Source organism: Epinephelus moara, chromosome 6 (assembly GCF_006386435.1).
Source record: "Epinephelus moara isolate mb chromosome 6, YSFRI_EMoa_1.0, whole genome shotgun sequence".
Classification (NCBI taxonomy): Eukaryota; Metazoa; Chordata; class Actinopteri; order Perciformes; family Serranidae; genus Epinephelus; species Epinephelus moara.
Genome location: NC_065511.1, coordinates 20285481 through 20304645, shown reverse-complemented (window position 1 = coordinate 20304645; position 19165 = coordinate 20285481). Strand labels below are relative to the sequence as shown.

Below are 19165 nucleotides of genomic sequence, written 5' to 3'. Positions count from 1 at the left end.
CAAACATAAAAACAACAGAAGGGGATTAGGAGGTGGTGAGGTAACAAGCAGAGCCATCACTCACTGAAATCACTCAACAATGAGGCGCTGGTAGACTGACATTCACACACACACACACACACAAAGCAGACACAAAGCAGACACAATAGTGTTACATGGCTTGCAAAGTGACATGCAATGTCAATCATGCTACCCCTCCACTGAAACTTTAAAGACAAATCTTAAGACGTACATGTTTTCAATGGTCTTTGGTTGCTCTAAGTGGTTTTAATATTTTAGTATTTTATAATCTTTTTACGTACAATTGTTCTTACTGGTGTTATTCTGTTTTATATTTGTGTACATGCTATAATATAGGCTTATTTGTGTGTCATTCTTTTAATTTGTACAGCACTTTGGTCAGCTGTGGTTGTTTTCAAATGTGAAATATAAATAAACTTGATTTGATTTGATATATTTGTAAAAAGATATTTTTTTTCACGACATTGTTTCTGTCGTTGTCGACGCACAACGTGTTGATAAAGTTGATTCAAATCCAAGATGGCGGCGCCTACAGCGAAGTCGTGATCCAGGGGAACAGGTCATTCACATCTTATTTAAAAGCTGAGTATGACATTCATAACATGGACTACTGGATTTATTTAACCACGACCAAAACGCTGAAACAAAGGACCCGGAAATAAAACGGTAAGAACCTTTAATGTTTGGTTTTTATCTCAAATGTAGCTCCTGTGTGTTTCATGTTCATGTGAGAGCTACCAGCAGACAGACAGAGCTTCACTACAGATACAACACTAACAACCTGCTCTGTTAGTATAAACAGCTCTGTTGGTAATAGGAGGTTTAAGTTTTATCTGTAGACCCGGAGGATATTTTTATAATGTGAATGAACGTCATGCTCGTCCTGCTAGCATCAGGGGTACTTTATGAACATGGTTTCTCTGTATGTCATATGAGCGTGTTGAGAAGTTAAATCTCCGCTGCATTTAATTGGGGTTCACGTAGCCTACACTATGTTTAACCTTTAAACCAACCGACATTTAAAATAAAACTCACCTGTTATCTGTTTCCTCCACAATTTATCCAGACAACATTTACAGCATTATAATGTTTGACTGAACAAAGTGACCAGTCCTGGTTGTTAACTGTGAAAGAGGAACTGTACTACTTTGAGAAAACCAAATACACCAATATTTTGTACTGTTATAGCACTTGTACCTCAGATTTGATACTGTACATACATATCAAGGACATGCAACCCCAATTTGTATCTTATATCATCATAGCATTGTATTGTTGGTGAAGATTCTCAGTCATCCAGGTCAAGGTACTTCTAAGTGCTGTATCGTAGGCAGCTGAACTCAAGCAAGTCCAGTTGCCTACAATAAAGCTCATACAAGTAGCATAGTATTTATTATTCCTGCACTGCTATTACACTTTAATTTAATTTAATTACATTACATTACATTACACTACCTGCACTGTCAACTACCTACATGCACAACCATCATTATCATGAGCATATCTGTTGCAGTAACAGCTTTCTGTAGTCCTGGGGCTGGACTATTATTTCACTGTTGTACGTTTTTGTGTTTTTATTCTTATATTCTTATATTATCCAGACTTGAGATTATCCAGATTATGTCTTGTCTCGTCTTGTCCCATCTTGTCTTATGTGATCTCGTTCCATCTTGTCTTGTCTTGTCCCGTCTTGTCCCGTCTTGTCTTGTCTTGTCCCGTCTTGTCCCGTCTTGTCTTGTCTTGTCTTGTCTCGTCTTGTCCTATCTTGTCTTGTCTTGTCTTGTCTTGTCCCGTCCCGTCCCGTCCCGTCTCGTCTCGTTCCATCTTGTCTTGTCTTGTCTTGTCCGGTCTTGTCCCGTCTGGTCTCGTCCCATCTTGTCTTGTCTCGTCTCGTCTTGTCCCAAATAGGTGACTATTGGTGCTTTCATGCTGTGTTCCTTAGGTCTGCAACTGATAATTATTTTATTATCTATTAATCTCTCGATTATTTTATGATTATCAAGTTGTCAATTGGTTTTTGAAAAGTCACAAAATAGTGAAGAACTATAAATATATTCAACCACAGTTCTTTAAAACAGACCAAAGCAGCAAATTTTCTTATTTGAGAAATCTTAACTAGGTAAAATTTGGAGTTTTTGCTCTGAACATTTAATGATCAACTTAGGGCTGGGCGGTATGACAAAATTTTCATATCACGGTTTTAAGAAAAAATCATATCGGTTTCACGGTATTTCACGGTATTTTGCTCAGGTTCGGCCAACTTGACATGCTGCTGTGTTGTGCTATGGCCTATTCAAGTGCCGGAATTTGTTATTTACCTGACAACGCCTGAGCGCAACACACGCTCCGCTCCATTAGTGCTGTGCTCGGTTATAACTGTCTCGGACTCGGGACGGGTCGTCTTCGGTCAGGAAAATGCGGCCCGAGCCGTGCTCTAGTGTGCTCACCTGTGTGTGTGCGTTTATCTCTGTGTGTGTGTGTGTGTGCGCATCGGGGCGAAACTCCGCCGTGCGCGATACAGAGGGCAGAGGAGAATTGTAAACGTCGGTGCGCCGCTGTTAGTTGCATATAGGGGAAACACTGCTCTTTTTGGTATGAGTTCTTCTGTGTCATGGTGTACAGTTGCTTCACTTTCAGGACTCTCTCCGGCAGCTATTCTCGCCTCTAAACGTTTCTATATGCTCTCACTCTCGCCTGCTCAAGCGCACTTGTGGTGTGCAGCGGTGAAATGGGTCCCCGCTGAAACACTTTCCCACCGCGCACGTTCCGGACGTTGTTTGGGCTATTCACCGGTATTGCGGTATATGAAAAATTCATATCATAACGAAAATAAATACCGGTTTTTGGTACGAACCGGTATACCGTCCAGCCCTACAATTTTGATCAACTTATCAAAATTGTGACAGATTATTTTCTGTCAACAGACTAATGGACACAGGACTGTTTGTAATATAGATATTGTGACCAAGCAGGTATTTATGACTAATTTCACCTTCACTCAGATAAGAACTTAACCAAATTAGTCTTTAAGAGCAGAAGAAGCAGCATTTAAGCTCTTTAACAATATCAAAATAACTAAAATCCCAGACAGTATTTATTCACATATCATGTTATTGATATAACAGCACATTGCTGTAATATCATCACTGTCTGAAACAGGCACAAATATGATACCTGAGTTTTTGAACCAATACTAAAATCATACTTTTGTCTCCAAATCCCTTTTTTCTATTTAACTAAATACAGTTTATCAGTTCACTTCATGCAAAGCAACCATACAAAACTTTTACCTGAATAAAAACAGTCTAAAAAGAGCAAAATTCTAATTTAAATCTCAAGAATTAGTTTAGCAACACCAGTAATTTGACCAAGCATCGATTCCAGCTGTCAGTGCAGGCCTGTTTTTTTAACATTTCGTTTGTTTACCAAAAAGTATTGAAGTTTGACACCAGGCTGTAGACATGGCCGATAAGAGTACAGATGTTCAGATGAAGCTGTCTTCCTCTGTTTTAGTGAAGCAGCTTGTTGTTTGCAGAAGTTACAGGAGACGCCCGAACGGATGAGCCCAGTCACCATAGAAACATTTTCTCAGTCTCTCGCCTCAGCCCACTCACTTGCACCTTCAGAGATGCACACAACCTTGAGTGCTCAGCTCTCCCAGCCTCAGCCTGAGGGAGGAGCGTTGGCTGCTGTGATGCTTAGGTTATACTCGAGAGGATTTGGTGAAAAAACACATTCCCACAAGAAAGGTGGGTGGTGGATAGGAGAGAGCACTTTTTGCTGGTTTTACACTAATTTGGTGGAGTTATCTCCTAAAGATCCATCCACCCTGGTCGGTAAATCCTTCAGGCTGGTCAGATTCTGACGAACTGATGTGGAGACATAAAGTTTTGAGTGACACTCTTTTCATTCAAACTGAAATTGTGTCCTCTGCTAGTGAAAATAATTCTTCCCCTTCTAATCTTTTTATTTAACCATGCAGGTCACTCTCTTAATAATCTACATTCATTTCCCCACCCCTGCACTGAGCCCTTTCTCCTCTCTAATCTTGTATTTTCATCACATCATTAACACCACAGAAGATAGAATAACCTTTTCAACCAGTTCTCCACAACTTCAGATAAACCGTCCTAATTTTTATTTACCTCATTTCCATCTTTATCTCTGGTTTCACGGGGCGCAGATTACGTCTCCTTCCACTCAGCAGCTATAAAGGTCTCGCTGTCTGAGATCCAGATGCGTCACTGCTGTGAAAATATTCTCTTGACAGGTCAGGTTAGCAGCAGTTGTCCTCTGCTGCCAAGGAGGCAGAGACTGTACAGACATCTCAGGTTACCTTGGAAACTGTCTCTCTCTCCCTGTGTTGCTTAGAAGACAAATTTAGGTCAAATAATTTTTTCTTACATGCAGTTGACTGTCTGACCCATATTAAGCCACAGGGAAGCCCACAATAGATGTGTTGTTGTTAATTGTAGGACTAAAATGAGAAATGTATTACACACAAATGACGCCTGTAGCGCAGGATTTCATCCTTTCTTCCCACAAGTGATTGCAAACATTAATCTGGAAGCAGGAGCTTCCATCAAGGTGACGTCCTGAGGCCTATTAGAGCAGCTAACATCCTGTAACATAAAGAAAAGCATATAAAACTGTGGGGTAGTTTCAAAGCAGAGGAATCAGTGAATAACTGTAAATCAGTTGATTGAAAAGTGTCATTCTCACGTCTGAGCAGGCAGGCAGTTTAATAAGAACAGCCGATCCAGAGCAGAGCATAATCACATCACGCTGACTAAACCTCTTCTTTCACAAAGTCATGCTGTTGTGTGAGTGATGTGGTGCAAAGAACGCAGAATGTGAAAAGAAATCATGTGGAGAGCTGCAGAGCTATCACTCACTCTGTTCTCAACAAGTGGACTCAGATGTACTGCTCAGTCCCATAGACTCAAAACGTCTGGAAACGTATGAACATGTATGTGTTGATGTTGAAGTAGTTTGTTGGGAGCGCTGCTTACAGAGCCACTCTGGGTGATCATTATGATCCCATGGGGAAGCATTTCTGTGGATAAAATGTTGGATTAACTTTTCTATGCCTATTATATCACAAAGTGACTGTATGTAACCTTTACGTAACAGTGTGAGAAACAGCACTGTGTTCTCACCCGAGCATTGACTTGTATAAATGTTTTTTTTGGTGCAGAATCTTGTAGGAGCAGGAAAACAAAACGTATCTGTGAAGTTTAAAGATTCTGACAGGAAGCTGCAAAGTGATAATGGTGAATCACAGCGGCCCAGCTGTGCTGCAAAACAGGAAATACAGTACCTTAGTGGTGGATGATGATTCAGTATTATATAATTACCAGGTGTGACAACATCGCAACGGCTGGTATTGTTTTTACCTTGTGAGTCTGTCTGTTTGTCTGTCTGTCTGTCTGCGTCACAACCGTACAAGATGCAGTCACGAAACTTACAGATGTGTTGTTCAGATTAAATTGAAGGCCGAGTTCGAAGGTGGGTGTGGTCTGAGTAAGGCAACAGAGGTAGGATTTGTATCGTGTTGATCATGTTTTCATGTTTTATGTTTTCATTTTCAAATTCACACAGGTCTGTGGTTTAAAGGTAAACTATGCAAAAGTTTGCTAAAAATGATGTTATGACTCACACAGGTAATCCTTCTTAGTCATCACTTATGACCCACTACAAGTGTGTGGTGGTTTATTTTGTCTGCAGAGACTCTGCCCTCTGCCTGTACTTTCCCATTTTCCTCTTATTTTCTGTGATTCGGATGTTTATGGGCATGTACCCCCACAGCGCTCGGGTGAAGTAGGGGCTTTTTTTAAAAGGTAGCAACCAGGTGCCAAACTGTAAACAGCAGGTATCCAAAAGACACTGCCAAAAAAATGCAAATAGAGCGAGTTGAAATATCGTACCAAAGTGAATCTGGAGCTGGCTTTTACTTCGCTAGCAAGTGTGTTTATAATCAGTAACCGACAATCCTGCATAGTGTACCTTTTTAAATTAATAATTCAGAGAAAGTTGTGACCAGATACTGAAAAACTGAGTTGTTTAAGTTGTCGTGTAAAACATGTGAAATGATGATTTAAATATGTAAGATTCTAGCAAACAGTGAGCTTTGACTAAAGTACTTGTTTGGGTTTTCTTTGGACCAACAGCCCAAAATCCAATAGAAAAGCAGCAAATCCTCACGTTTGAGGAGCTGAAACCAGCAAATGTTTGGAAATTTTGCTACATAAACGACACATCAATTATTAAAATACTTGGTAATTTATTTTCTGATGATTAATTAATTGACTAATCGCTTCGGCAGTGCATCTGTTAGATCCTTGGTCTTCAACAGGGGTCCGTGACCCCTAGGGTCACACACACCATCCACCGTAGAAACCACCACTGAAAGTGCAGAGGGTGAGGCTAACACACCTAGCAACTCTTTCTTTAAAAATATATGTACTAGGGGTCCCTGCTGCCTGTCTTTGGGCCAAGGGGTCCTCATCCTGAAAAATGTTGAAGACCCCTGTGTTAGATCGTTTTATACGTCTATCTTATCTGAATTTTTACATGTCATGTTTGGGAAAAACATTCTTATTAATAGTGTAATATTCATTTCAGCCACATCGTCCAGGAATACAGTAAACTCTCGATTATTTCTTTTACTTAACACCACCACTGCGACCCTGACTGCCCATCTGCCTCCTTGTCTTAGGTGACAGAACCATGCAGGTGTCAGTGAGAAGGCTGGCTCTGTATCCGCTGGGTGTTGCCCGGTTTGGCCAAATCAGGGATGCTCTCCTGAGCCCAGTAGCCCGCCTCCTGTCCCCTAGCACCCGCACCCTGTTCAGTGAGACAGGAGTGTGGGAGAAGGACTATAAAACAGAGACCCGATGCCGAGTGGAAGAATGGTGGCACCCACGAATTATGGCACAGTGGAGGAAGGATGCGTTAGAGGAGGTAAGAAAGCCTTTATGTGTCCTACAGTCTTTAGCTTGGTGATGTCATGATAATCCATATAAAATTCTGTCATGATGAACTTATCCACATTCACAATCATTCTCACTTTTGCAGCTGTGTCGCCAATCCACATAATGGAGTGATGAGTCAGTAATAGAAAAAATCGACTAATCGTATGGTTTATTCAATGTCAGGAAAAAAATGCCCATCACAAATTAACAGAGCTTAAGAAAGCTCTTCGAATGTCTTGTCTTAATCCAAAAGATATTTTCAATGATTTGAAAAGCAGCAAATCCTCATATTTGAGAAGTTGTAACTAACAAATGTTTGGCAATAGAGGGGTGAAGTCCCACCCCTTCTAGTGTTCCCACTGGACTTTAATAGAAAAATATGTATGGTAGTTAACAGCAAGAGACAAATACGTTTTCGATCCTGTTTGAATTGTGCCTTGAATTACACGTATAATGTTTGTCAGTTTAAAAAATAATTGTACAAGTCGAGAAAGTTGCAATTTGTGGTAATAGGCTACCATTTAGTTTTGTGTGAAATCGTTGACCCACACAATGTGCGTCACCAACACCAGCTAGCAAGCAATGTAATTTTGCTCTGTTCCATGTCAAAATATAATGCTGTCCTAACGTATGTTTTTTAATCTAGCAAACCCTGGTCTTTTTATCAGCCGGGAAGGGAAGAACAAGTAAAACCCATTGCTCATGGGAGTACTTGCTGGTGTGAAACACACAGACATCATAGCTTTGTCAAGAGAGAGAAAGGTATGGCGTCACCTACGACTTTTGTAGTCTTTCTAATTGCAAATTTTAATAGTTGTATAGAGAAAGTAAAGTTGAAGTCACATTGTGCTAGATTTTTATAAGACGGGGACGCCATCCTGTGAGGATCATATTGTGTTTTCTGTGACTTCTACGGTGGTCAAGCAACAGTATTTGGACAAACTAATCATGTTGAACAACATAGATCCATATGACTTGGCATATCAAAACTGGATCACAGACCCTGATGCACTAACTCCTCTGACATACCCGGACATTGTAAACTATCTTGTTTTTGGACTGAGTGCATACACTTTGGTGGTAGAGAAATCAGAGTGTGTACCTCACAAGATGGAGGCCCTGTCCCACACGGTGTGACGTACCCTCGCAATCCGTTTTACGACAAAATGCAACTTTCTTGACTTGCAAAATTATCTTTTGAATTTACAAACATTTTATGTATAATTTATGGCAACACTCTCTGTGTTAACTACCATAGATATTTCTTCCGAAGTAAGGTCCCACGGTTGCACACCAGAAGGAGAGGGACTTCACCTCACTATATCTGCCAATAGAAATTGACTCAAGTGATTATTAAATCATCAAAATTGCTGTTAAGATGCAGAAATAAGTGTCTGACATGTTGAGGAATCAAAACACATCAGTGCACAGATGATCAGAGACCTGCTTGTGTCTCTGACCTTTTGTGACATCACTCATTCTGTATAAACAACTGTTAGTGCTGTCGATTGAGTGAAAAGAAATATTGAAATATCTGTATATGTATACATTGGAAACACCTTTAGCCTTTTCTCTAAGATTTATTGATTAATAGGTCATTTAGCATCCTTCCACATGATTCCCAGCTATTACTGGCTCTGGCCCGTGCAGCTCATCTCAGTCCCGGAGCTGATTATATATCCTAATGGTCTGACCGTGCGGCTGTCTGGGACCGGCTGACAGTGATTAAGTGCATTCATGACAGCCCTGGTCCCTAATTAATTTATTGAAAAATTCATGACTCAGGTTTCCTGTAATCATGTATAGCTGGGTGTAGCCAGTACTTACTGCGTTGCCGTGGTAACAGTGTTGTGACTGTAAACCATCCATAATCAGCGCTGCCTCATTTCGTGTTCTGACACCATAATCAGACGCTGTTAGAGCCTCATACGGTAACACAGCAGAAGTCACCGAGTGCTCTCTCACTCTGTATGTGATGAGTTATTATTCCTGTCCTGACGCCGTCAGGTTAATGCAGCGTCTTTTATACAAGACTCATTCAAAAGCCAGACTGATGATGGAGAAAACGCCAGCCCTGTTATTGCATTCTCTCAAGATTAAAATCAAGTTTTCCACATATGCCACGGGGTATTCTTACAGCTCTGTACAATATTTGTTTTCCCAGAGTTCCAACAGGAAGAAGTTTTACGTCCTCTCCATGTTTCCGTACCCATCGGGCCGACTGCACATGGGTCACGTGCGAGTGTATACCATCAGCGACACAATCGGCCACTTCCAGAGAATGAGAGGCCATCAGGTATTTCTGCTTTTAGTAAATGTGTTTTTGTCATTTCTCACTATCCTCCAAGAAACAAGCAAGGCCAAAACACTCAACACACAATAAGCCTCGAAAGTTTTTAACTAAAGGAGCTTAGAAAGGAAAGTCCTTGAGGTAGAGGCCTTTTAGATGGAAGACAGTTTGATGTATCGCAGAAGGAAAACAACAGGTGTAAATGATCAAATCAATGATGGCTGAATTCCATTTAGCTGCTTCAGTTTCAGGCTCCTGGTATTGTGCATGCTGGCAAACTGTCACACTGTCATGCTTTACTGGGACACTGGAATATAACAGAGCCATCATTATTGTTACAAGGCAAGGCAAATTTATTTATACTGCACATTTCATACCCAAAGGCAACCCAAAGTGCCTCAGAGGTTACACAGGTAAAAGCACAAAAGATAAATGATAATTAGTTTGCCCAACTGCCTGCTGTGCAAAAAGCCTTTAAACTACTGTAAATATTCATCAAGTTACAAATAGCCTCCTCTCATAAGAGCAAAGGTTGAAGGTTAAAAGCATTTGCTGATTCACTCAGCCCTCTTTCCGAAAACCGGGGTGAAAACAAAATGTTGAATGTATGATAATACTGTAATGTAACATGAAAAATCAAAAGAGCAATGAGATGCTAAGTGGAGCTCTTGCACCTTATTTGGGTGAAAGAACTAACAGATCTATTATGGATCAACAGATTTAATTTCCCATCCATTGTCTATGGAGATTTTTAACCAGTGATATCACAAGTTTAAAGGCCTTGACACACCAAGCAGATGGTTGGACGTCGGTCAGTGTTGGGCTGTCGTTGAGCATCTGTTACCCTAGTCGCCCCACTGTGTTCCGCACCGTTGGCTCCCATCGGCCTTTGTCAGCTTTTTTTCAGCAAATTAAATTGGCATTGACAACGGTAGAGTCCATCAATGAGTAAAATCACTCTGATCGGCAGTTCAGCTCAGTTGCAAGAAAGAGAAACTAAAGTGAGGAAAGTAAACAAACAGCTCAAGTCAAGAGGGAGTGAGATTAAAATAAACGTACATAAAGTAAGATTGTTTTTCTTTTGCCATTTAGCTCTTAAGCAGAAATATTCCGTGATGGTTTGGTTTGTTTACTAGCACATGGTAAATACGCTACCAATATTGGATTGTGTTATTAGTGTGCCATCTGGCTAAGTTTAGCGTCAAGACGGTCTTACGGTTTCCCTTTTTAAATGACGAATACAGACCACTGCCATGATCTGCTGGTGTGGAGAGTTATATCCTCTCACACAGGCGCAGAACGTACGTGCTTGTTGAGCCGTCAGCTGTTGTCTGTGCGATGTGTTCAAGTACAACTTTTTGGCAGAGACGCAGGCCACGTGAGGTGACGCAACAGTTGGCCTCCATTACCACTTGTTCTTTGATGTCGGTTTGGTAGTCTGGGCCTTAAGAAACCAGTATCAGTTGTTTTCAGATGAAACAAATCTCATCTTGAAAAGGTGTTTCTCCTACATTATGTCAAAATGTCCTTTTCTCCTGTGTCTGTGTGTGTTCATCACCTCAGCGGACACCCTCCCTGGAGTGACGGAGTAACGTGAACGGATGCAACGATTGACTTTGGTCGCCATTAGTTCTTTTATGTCTGTTTGGTGTGTCTGGGCCTTAGGAGTTATTTCCAGTTTCTAAATGGAAATTGTTTTTGCTTTAACTTATCAGGTAAATGTCAGGCAATGTGAGGTAAATGTCGATTGCACAATGTAATAACTTTAGAGTAATGACACTTGTTTAGATCAACCCAGTCTCACTCCGAGCTCGTCAAATACCAGCACTTGGTCAGTGGCCCTCGGCATCAGATATCGACGTACAGAGGCACCCTTTAGCAGCATTATGACTGGGTGGTATCATTGGGGTGGTATCATTTTTGACACTCTGAGCAACTGCCATAGTATAAAGAGTGAGAAAGTCCACTTAGGGTGGGTGGGAGTGGAGCTGGATTGGTCAGACAAACTCCAGACTTTCACCTGGGAGACTGCTGTTTGGGTCCCGTCTGAAACCAATAGTCATTACAGTTATTTTAACCGTCCTGCTGTCCTCGGGTCAACACCTTTTCAAAAGTTTTAATATCAAAAATCTGGTTTTCTTTCATCTGCTTACCCCAACATAAATTGGATGGTTTCCCACTACTACCGTTGCATATAAAATTAATTATAACTACTTTTATTGAATTGTTATTCGAATTTATAGCATCCATGGTCTAACAACATAGTGTGCTAGTATAACAAACGTACTTATTTGAAGCCAAACCATGATGTTTTTTTTTTCTTTTTCTGAAACGAACCATGTGCTTTTGTTGCTTAAGCCTAAGGAAGTTAGCCTAAAAACAAAGTTGTCAACTAATTTTCATTTTGGAAAGAGACTATATGCATTGACGAGCAGAAACTGTACATTTCCTGTGAGGAAGGAAGTGAATTTTAAAATAGACGCAGTGCATTTAAGGTGCGTAAATTGACATGCTGTCCCTGAACGTCCAAAACTGACACAGGAAGGGTAGCCTGGAAATCCAGACCCAAATCTAGAAAGATTTAGGGTCTGGCCATGAGTAATGAAAATGGCCCAACTCGAGGGGCGGCACCAAGCATGCATTTGTAAATATCACTGCGTATCCGGTCGGCAAAACAGCAAAAACGTCCTTCTTGCAAAGGAAAGACTCGAGCGCCGTCTTCTGTTCCTCTTTTAGAGAAAAAGCCAAGTCTAACTCGTTCATTGTAGTGGCCAAAGCCGTTTCAAACAACTGGTGTTCATCCGTAGCCATCTTGCAATGTTTACTGACCGATTCCGGACTTCATCGTCGCAGCGCTGTCGTCATCTGTTCAGCTCGCCTCTGGCCCGTCTATATCAGATACACCGATGTGATTGGTGCAGCTTGGTTTCATGGGCATAGATAATGAGCATCATTACTGATTACCAGAGTGACTCGCTGAGCAAATTCAAATTGTGCTCTTGCGAGACCTCTGGATTTCCAGGGTACAGGAAGGGTACCTAGAGCATCATATTTTGATGTGTAGGGCCATTGACTAAGTGTCCGTACTTAAATAGTTGGGGAGTGAGAATGTGTTGTATAGATAGCCTATAGATAAGCCTCTCTTTCACTTTGCAATTCTGTCTGCCACTGGGAGTGATCTCCCGGGAGAATGAGGGCTTGCCTTAAAGTACAAAGGAAGTGCACCTACCACTGTGCAACCAAAACAGGAAGAGGATAGGGCTTTTGTTTTCCCCAGTAGTTATCAGTAATTATCCCCAGTTACCAAAGAGTATCAATGTGAGTTCTTTGCAGTTGTGATCCCCAGTAGAGGAAATGGCTGAGAGTGAAAAAACCAAAGTAACTGTGGAAACTCTACCTGGCAAAAGAAAAAGAGCCCCACTGCTAGGCTCTGAGGAAAATGGAAAGCGATCCGGTTGTCTTAGCAACAGCAATGCCAACAGTAATGCCACTTTTAAACACCAGGGAGAAAGAAGTTGAATGTCGTCTGTTTCCACGTAAAGCAAAGAGTTGTATATCCTCTCGAATACTGAGTCAACTGTTCTTGAACATGTGTAACTTCTCACAATAGGTAGCTTCCCGTTAAGAATAAGCCAATTATGGCTCAAAGCTTTTAAGTTTTAAGTTATGCCTTGGTTTGCTTTATTGTTCATTATCTGCCTCTCACCACAAGTCCTTTTCTGTGGCTTGACTGTCTCTGTTTTCACTCAGACGTTCAGTTTTTATTCCCAAAAATCACAAAGGATGTGTCATCCTCAGAGACACTTTGCGGAGCATATTTTCTAAAGCAAACTACCATAATGGTGAGACATCCGCTTTCCTGCCTGGGTTAATGGTTTGAGAATGATTAGATTTTGGCCGTTCCCATGATATTACTGGTACACAGCCATTCTGTGCGGGAACAGTGAGTGTTTCATTCAGAGATAATGGAGATCTCTGTATTACATTATACAGTATTGACTGTCTGATATCTGCTTTCACACTGAAAGCTGATCTGTTTCCTGCTCTACCTCACTCCGTGTATACAACAGTTGATGAAGAATATCATTAATATCAGCTCTGTTTACACTGCTGGAGCCTCTGTTTACATTCCCGCTGAACTGTGATGCCGCATATCTCCTTACTCATATTAATGCTATAGTTAGCACACTACATGCTGTACACTGTGCAAGCAGAACATAAGTACCATTAGTAGCATAATAATATCTCCTGGCGCCACTATCTTTCAATTACATGGCCAAAGTTTACACTGTTCTGGGAGCATGTAATTAGATTTTTCTGTGCTTGTTGCACTTGTACTTGAATGCTACTTCACTGTATTGATTTCTGCCAGTACAGTGCACATTTGCACTTTGTGTGTTTTGCTCTAAGAGAACTTAATAGTGCAGCTTGATTATTTTGCTAACCCTTTTGCTCATCGTTATAATTGTTTTAATAAGTTGACACTCAATTTGTTCTCTTACGAACATGTTTGTTGCTACAACGACCTCATTATTGTTAGATGTGACATCCTTTTATGTTGCTTGGTAAAAACATTGAAACTACTTTTGGGTGTTGTTAGGAAGCTTACATGTTTCCATGTTTATCTGTCAGATACAAAGAATTTATGACACCTTGGGGCTATTTTTCTTAAAAAAAAGAACCTGATGAATATGAAGCTACAGAGTCAACTTAAAGATGAACTATGCAGGAATTTCCCTGAAAACGAATGTATTGTCTCATACAGATGCAATCCCTCCCAATCTTCACCTATGACCCACTGGATGTGTGTGGTGGTGTATTTATCTGCAGACTCCGCCCTCTTCCTGTACATTCTTATTTTCATCTTATCATCTGTGTTCAGGACTCTTCTGTGCATGTGACCCCACAGCTCTCAGGTGAGGTCAGGGCTTTTTTAAAAGGTAGAAACCGGGTGCCAGACTGTAAGCAGCAGGCATCCGAGAGACATAGCACCGAAACATAAAACGCAAATAAAGCGAGGCGAAATGCCAAATGAGAGTGAATCTAGGGTTGTCTTTTACTTTCACTCTCACTGAAAATACTGCATAGTATACTTTCAAAGCAAGTTTTGTTAGTTCTTATAAATTGACAGTTGGGGGAAAAGGATGTTTTAAACCTGCTGCATTTAAGGTAAGGGGAAGGTAAAATCCATACTCGACTGTTTTAAATCAAAGCCTTACAGTCGATATTTAGCACTCAGTTTGAGTCCAGTAAACAGCTCACACCACACACCCCCTCTGACATGGCGTTGACAACCTATGTTCATTTCATCGGTTTGTTCCTCACGTCATCCATCCATGTCTTTACTCTGATGAGAAACCGGTGTATGACAAACCTCTCCTTTTTCTTTTCCTGGTGGATTTCTTCCCTTCTGTCTCTCTCCCCGAACAGAAATAAGGTTTCACATGACTAGCAGTTACTTCCTGCCCAGGAGTGTACTTTCTCTCAGCATCTGTCAGAGAGCGAACCTTGTTCCGCTGCATGCACACAGCCGACTCTATTCACTAGTTAATTAGGGAAGGCGCACCCTGTCAATTGTCACACCCTAAAGCCATTTTCAGGCTTTTAACGGGTATTTCATGTGTGAAACTCTCCTTTTGGTGTCATAAAATATGAGCATTTTATGCCCAGACTCAATGTTCCTGTTGTTTGACATCAAATTAACAGATTGTGACCAAAATCTCATCAGTGGAACTGGAGGTGATTGAGTTGCTTATGGAAACATTGGCAGAATATGTATTTCTGTTAAGTGAAGTAGTTCAAGGGATTAAAGTGTCCACAGCTCTGTTAGGCTCTGTTAGGCTCCGCTAGGTGCCGGAAAGGCACAAAACACAAGTACACAAGTTCTTCTTTTTAATACCGAAGAGGTAGAACCAATGAAAGCTGAAGACAGCTCAGTCTGTAGATTGTATTGAGTATTGGATACTCATTGCTGTTTCATGTTGCTGTTTTTCATTCTTGTGAAAAGGACAAAAAAAATCATTTACCTCCATTGTTTTGGGGTAGAAACAGAAACCTAATTTTTTCAGACATTTTTTTTTTCCCTCAGAATTTGATGATGTAGAATAGCTACTGCTCCACCCGACTCAGTCTCGGCATAGTGCTGAAAACATTGATGAGTCCAGATCTTTCACTTTATTGTTGAGCTTTTGGTCTATTCAACCTTCATCAGAGCATAAAAATCAATATATTCTTTTTTCAGTATTTGATATATATATATATATATATATATATATATATATATATATATATATATGGAAGTTGTTGGGTGTTTTGGGAAATACATTTATTTGCTTTCTTGCTGCAAGATAAATTAAGAGATTTTTACCACTTCCATGTCTGTACAATAAATTTAAAGCTGAAGCCAAGAGACAGTGAGCTTATCTTAACATGCTTTGGTTTGTCCTTAGTTGTGTAAGTTAGAAACTTACTTAAATGAACTAAACTAAACTAAATATACAGACTAAACGGAGAAACAGCTATCTTGGCCCTGTCCAAAGGTAACCAAATCTGTCACTAATAGTTGCCAAAGTCAGGCTTGCTGTTTCCAGTCTTTTTGCTAAGCTAACCAGTTGCTAACTACCTATTTACCATACGGACATGACAGTGGTATCAATCTTCTCATCAAACTGTCGACACAAAAGCAAATAGGTATATTCCCCAAAATGTTAGAGCTGTGTATTGGAATCTGGTGATCCGATTTTGTATCGCGATACAGGGGTTATGGTTTACCATATCGCGATAGATCGCAATACTGCAAGCAAGATCATATAAAAATAAATGTAATTTTAAGATAACTGTTGTAGTATGAAGGACACACTACCATATACATAAAATCTGAGCAAAAAAGAACAGTGTGATCTGCATTTGTAATGAACACAGTCCCTAACACACTAGCAATATGTTGTTACGTTGGAGAGTCAAATAGCCGAGGATAGATTATATCACTGTTATCCAGCAGATGGGGGGTTAAACACAACACAAAATGAACCACTGCCACCAATCTTTGTACGTAAACTGTTAATTAAAAATTGCTACCAGACAGTATCACAAAACATAATACTGGGATACTCAAAATACTAAGGGAAGAAGTGTGGCTATTTTCTTACACCCCTACGTATGTCAATTCCTTTAAACCAAAACTATCTGCATGGCTAGATACCACTATCACTACTGTAAATGAAAACTGACTTTCGCAATTGGATGAAATAAACCTTTATAGAGTGCCCCAGGAATGAGTCGTAAAACCTGGAACTGAGTTAGTATTTTAGCACTCTCATTTTCCTTGTTGTGAAGTCAGTGGGTTTTTTAAACAGGTTTTTGGGAAGATGCCTGAAATAAGGTCTGTGGTTAACACAACCTTAGGGGACGTTCACATTTTGTTTTACGAAATAAAATATGTCAGTAAATATCCCACTCATGAATTTTGAAGCGTCTGTGTTTTACAAAAGGCAGTTGCTAACAAGTGGCTAAATGAGACTACAAAACGCCAATATGTCAAGCCACGCCAAACACAGCTTTACAGTCTTGTTACGGTGGTAATATTAGGTCGTAGTATAGTTTCTTTATAGCCTAACGTTACCTTTTTATCTGTGGCAATTGCATTAAGGGTTCAGTAATTCAGTAGTTTGCCACAGATATTATTTTCAGCAATAATCCAGAGGCTTTTTGACGAGGGAACCAGTGGGATGCTAACTTCCACGTCAGCCTACAGAAAAACGTCATCCCTGATGCACTCTCTGGCTGTAAATGAAAACTGAAGTCGTGCTCCATAAGAAGACATAATAGTTGAATATTGGAGCAATTATCAGAGTTTGGTTAGAGCTGATTAGTATGATGAGAAAAAGGACAAATGCTGGAATTGCATTTCAAAGCTGCCACAGATGGAGCGAAGCCTCTAGCTGGAACTGCGTGGGTGGACACTTGCATGTAGCAGAGTGGCTTCACATTCACAAAATCAGTCACTAAACACTCCCTGTCCCTGTTGTCGTCAGCGCGAGGAGCCTGGAGCTGATTGATGTCTGTCTCAGCCTGGCACTGACTTGCCCCGCATCACAGTGGACAGGCTGTCATAAAATGTGCCTACACTGACTCCCACGTCCATCTTTTACTGCGTCCTGTCACTCACGCTCTGTAATGCACTGGGAGTCTCCATGATAACAGGTTGCTGGAGAGTCGGACTAGCATTCACGCTTTGTGTGGACACAAGGATAAGTGGAGCTGAAGCTATCAGCAGTGAAAAGATAATTTGCCTCTGCCGCTGTCTTTGAACTTTGAGAATTGAGCTCAATAACGCAGCCTGTCCATCACAGCCGGTCCCTGCAACATCCCCTCATGAATACTGTCTCACTTTAATGGAGTATTTACACTGAATAAACAACGTAGTAGCATATCCCTCCTAATGAGGGATGCTATTTACATAGGCTATCTCTGGCTTGTGCCTCACTCTCACTGTGCTTGTATTCCTCCTGAGCAGTCACAGTGGTCTGACGTGCTGAGCGCTCTTAGCCTAATACCATCCAGCACTCGGCTTTACAAATGAGGCCCATGCAGTTACCAAGGATACCAATTCGTCTGAAACATCAGACCCGTTAGAGTCCGTGCGATGATCCTCTCCAGTCCTCGACTCCCAGTCACTCTTCTGCTTCTCCTCTACTTTACTCACGCCTTCCACTCCTGTGCTTTCATCTCATTTCCCTCTCGGTGAGCAGACACACACAACCAAAGCGCTGAAGAGGAAAACGAGATGAGTGAAAGAGATGTCATCTTGAGATGACAAAAATTCATGTTAAGGACGGTGTATGTTAGATGGGGATGTCGATACAGGGTACAGACGGATAGAAGGAGAACGCAGATGAAGAGATAAAGTGGCTGTAGATTGTGACGAGGAAATTACATGTAAAACAGCTCACCAAGTAATTTGCATCAGATTTGCAACCTACCTTTCAGCTTGTTTTTACATTATGTAACAACTGCAGTTACATGAAAATTGCAGTTGGACTGCATGCATTAAGCACAATGTGTAATGGAGTTGAGATCACGACAGAGACATTATCATGTAGTGGTCAGCATGGGCTGCAATTAGGGGAACCCAGTGCTATTTTGAAGAATAAATTACCTCCTACAATGACACATTTTTGTTTTCACTGTCACTGTTAGTATAAATCCTCTCATCACAAATCTGATAAAGTAAAGCAGTGTCTGTGTAACTGTTAAAGTGCAACTCCACTCAAAAATTAGTTTTGCTGATTGTTTCTGCACTTGGATGTTTGACCTTCACATTGCAAAATGATGAATACAAGCTGTATTCACAGAGCCTTCACTCTCTGCTTAACAGCCTCGTCCTACATTTAAGAAGTATAAAACAACCAATGAGCTAATGAAACAATGGCCCAGCAAACGGGAGGAAAATCACTATTAGGTATGAGTAATTGTAAAAACAAAACAAAACAAAAAAATACATAATACAGACGGAGAATTGTATAGAGTTGCTAAAATATCTGCTGAAAGATCATCCAAAAAGCTTGTTTTACACCATCCTCATGCAGTTATTGCACTCTCTATTTTGACTTAATTGTGCAGTTTATCAGCTGTACTGTTATTGTAATGTATTGAATACAATCTTACTATATAATGACGAAAACTCTGTCTGTCTGTGTGTCTGTCCAATCCATGTGAAATTTGGCACAGTGGTAGAGGGTCATGGGAGGATGCGAATGAAGCAATATTACATCAATTGGCCAAAGGGGGGCGCTATAGCAACCGATTGAAATTGCAAACTTTGAATGGGCATATCTCATGCCCCGTATGTCGTAGAGACGTGAAACTTTGCACAGAGATG

The 19165-nt window shown here is 40.7% G+C and overlaps 1 protein-coding gene across 1 annotated transcript in view; it reads left to right on the top strand.

Annotated features, from left to right (window-relative positions):
- The first annotated feature begins 537 nt into the window (after nt 1–537).
- lars2 (leucyl-tRNA synthetase 2, mitochondrial) overlaps nt 538–19165 on the top strand; it is a 46655-nt gene continuing 28027 nt past the window's right edge. The window contains exons 1-3 of the mRNA XM_050047074.1: nt 538–687; nt 6740–6984; nt 9160–9291. Of these exons, the coding sequence (XP_049903031.1) occupies nt 6751–6984; nt 9160–9291 (366 nt within the window). The 5' untranslated portion in view covers nt 538–687; nt 6740–6750. The remainder of the gene's footprint in view (nt 688–6739; nt 6985–9159; nt 9292–19165) is intronic.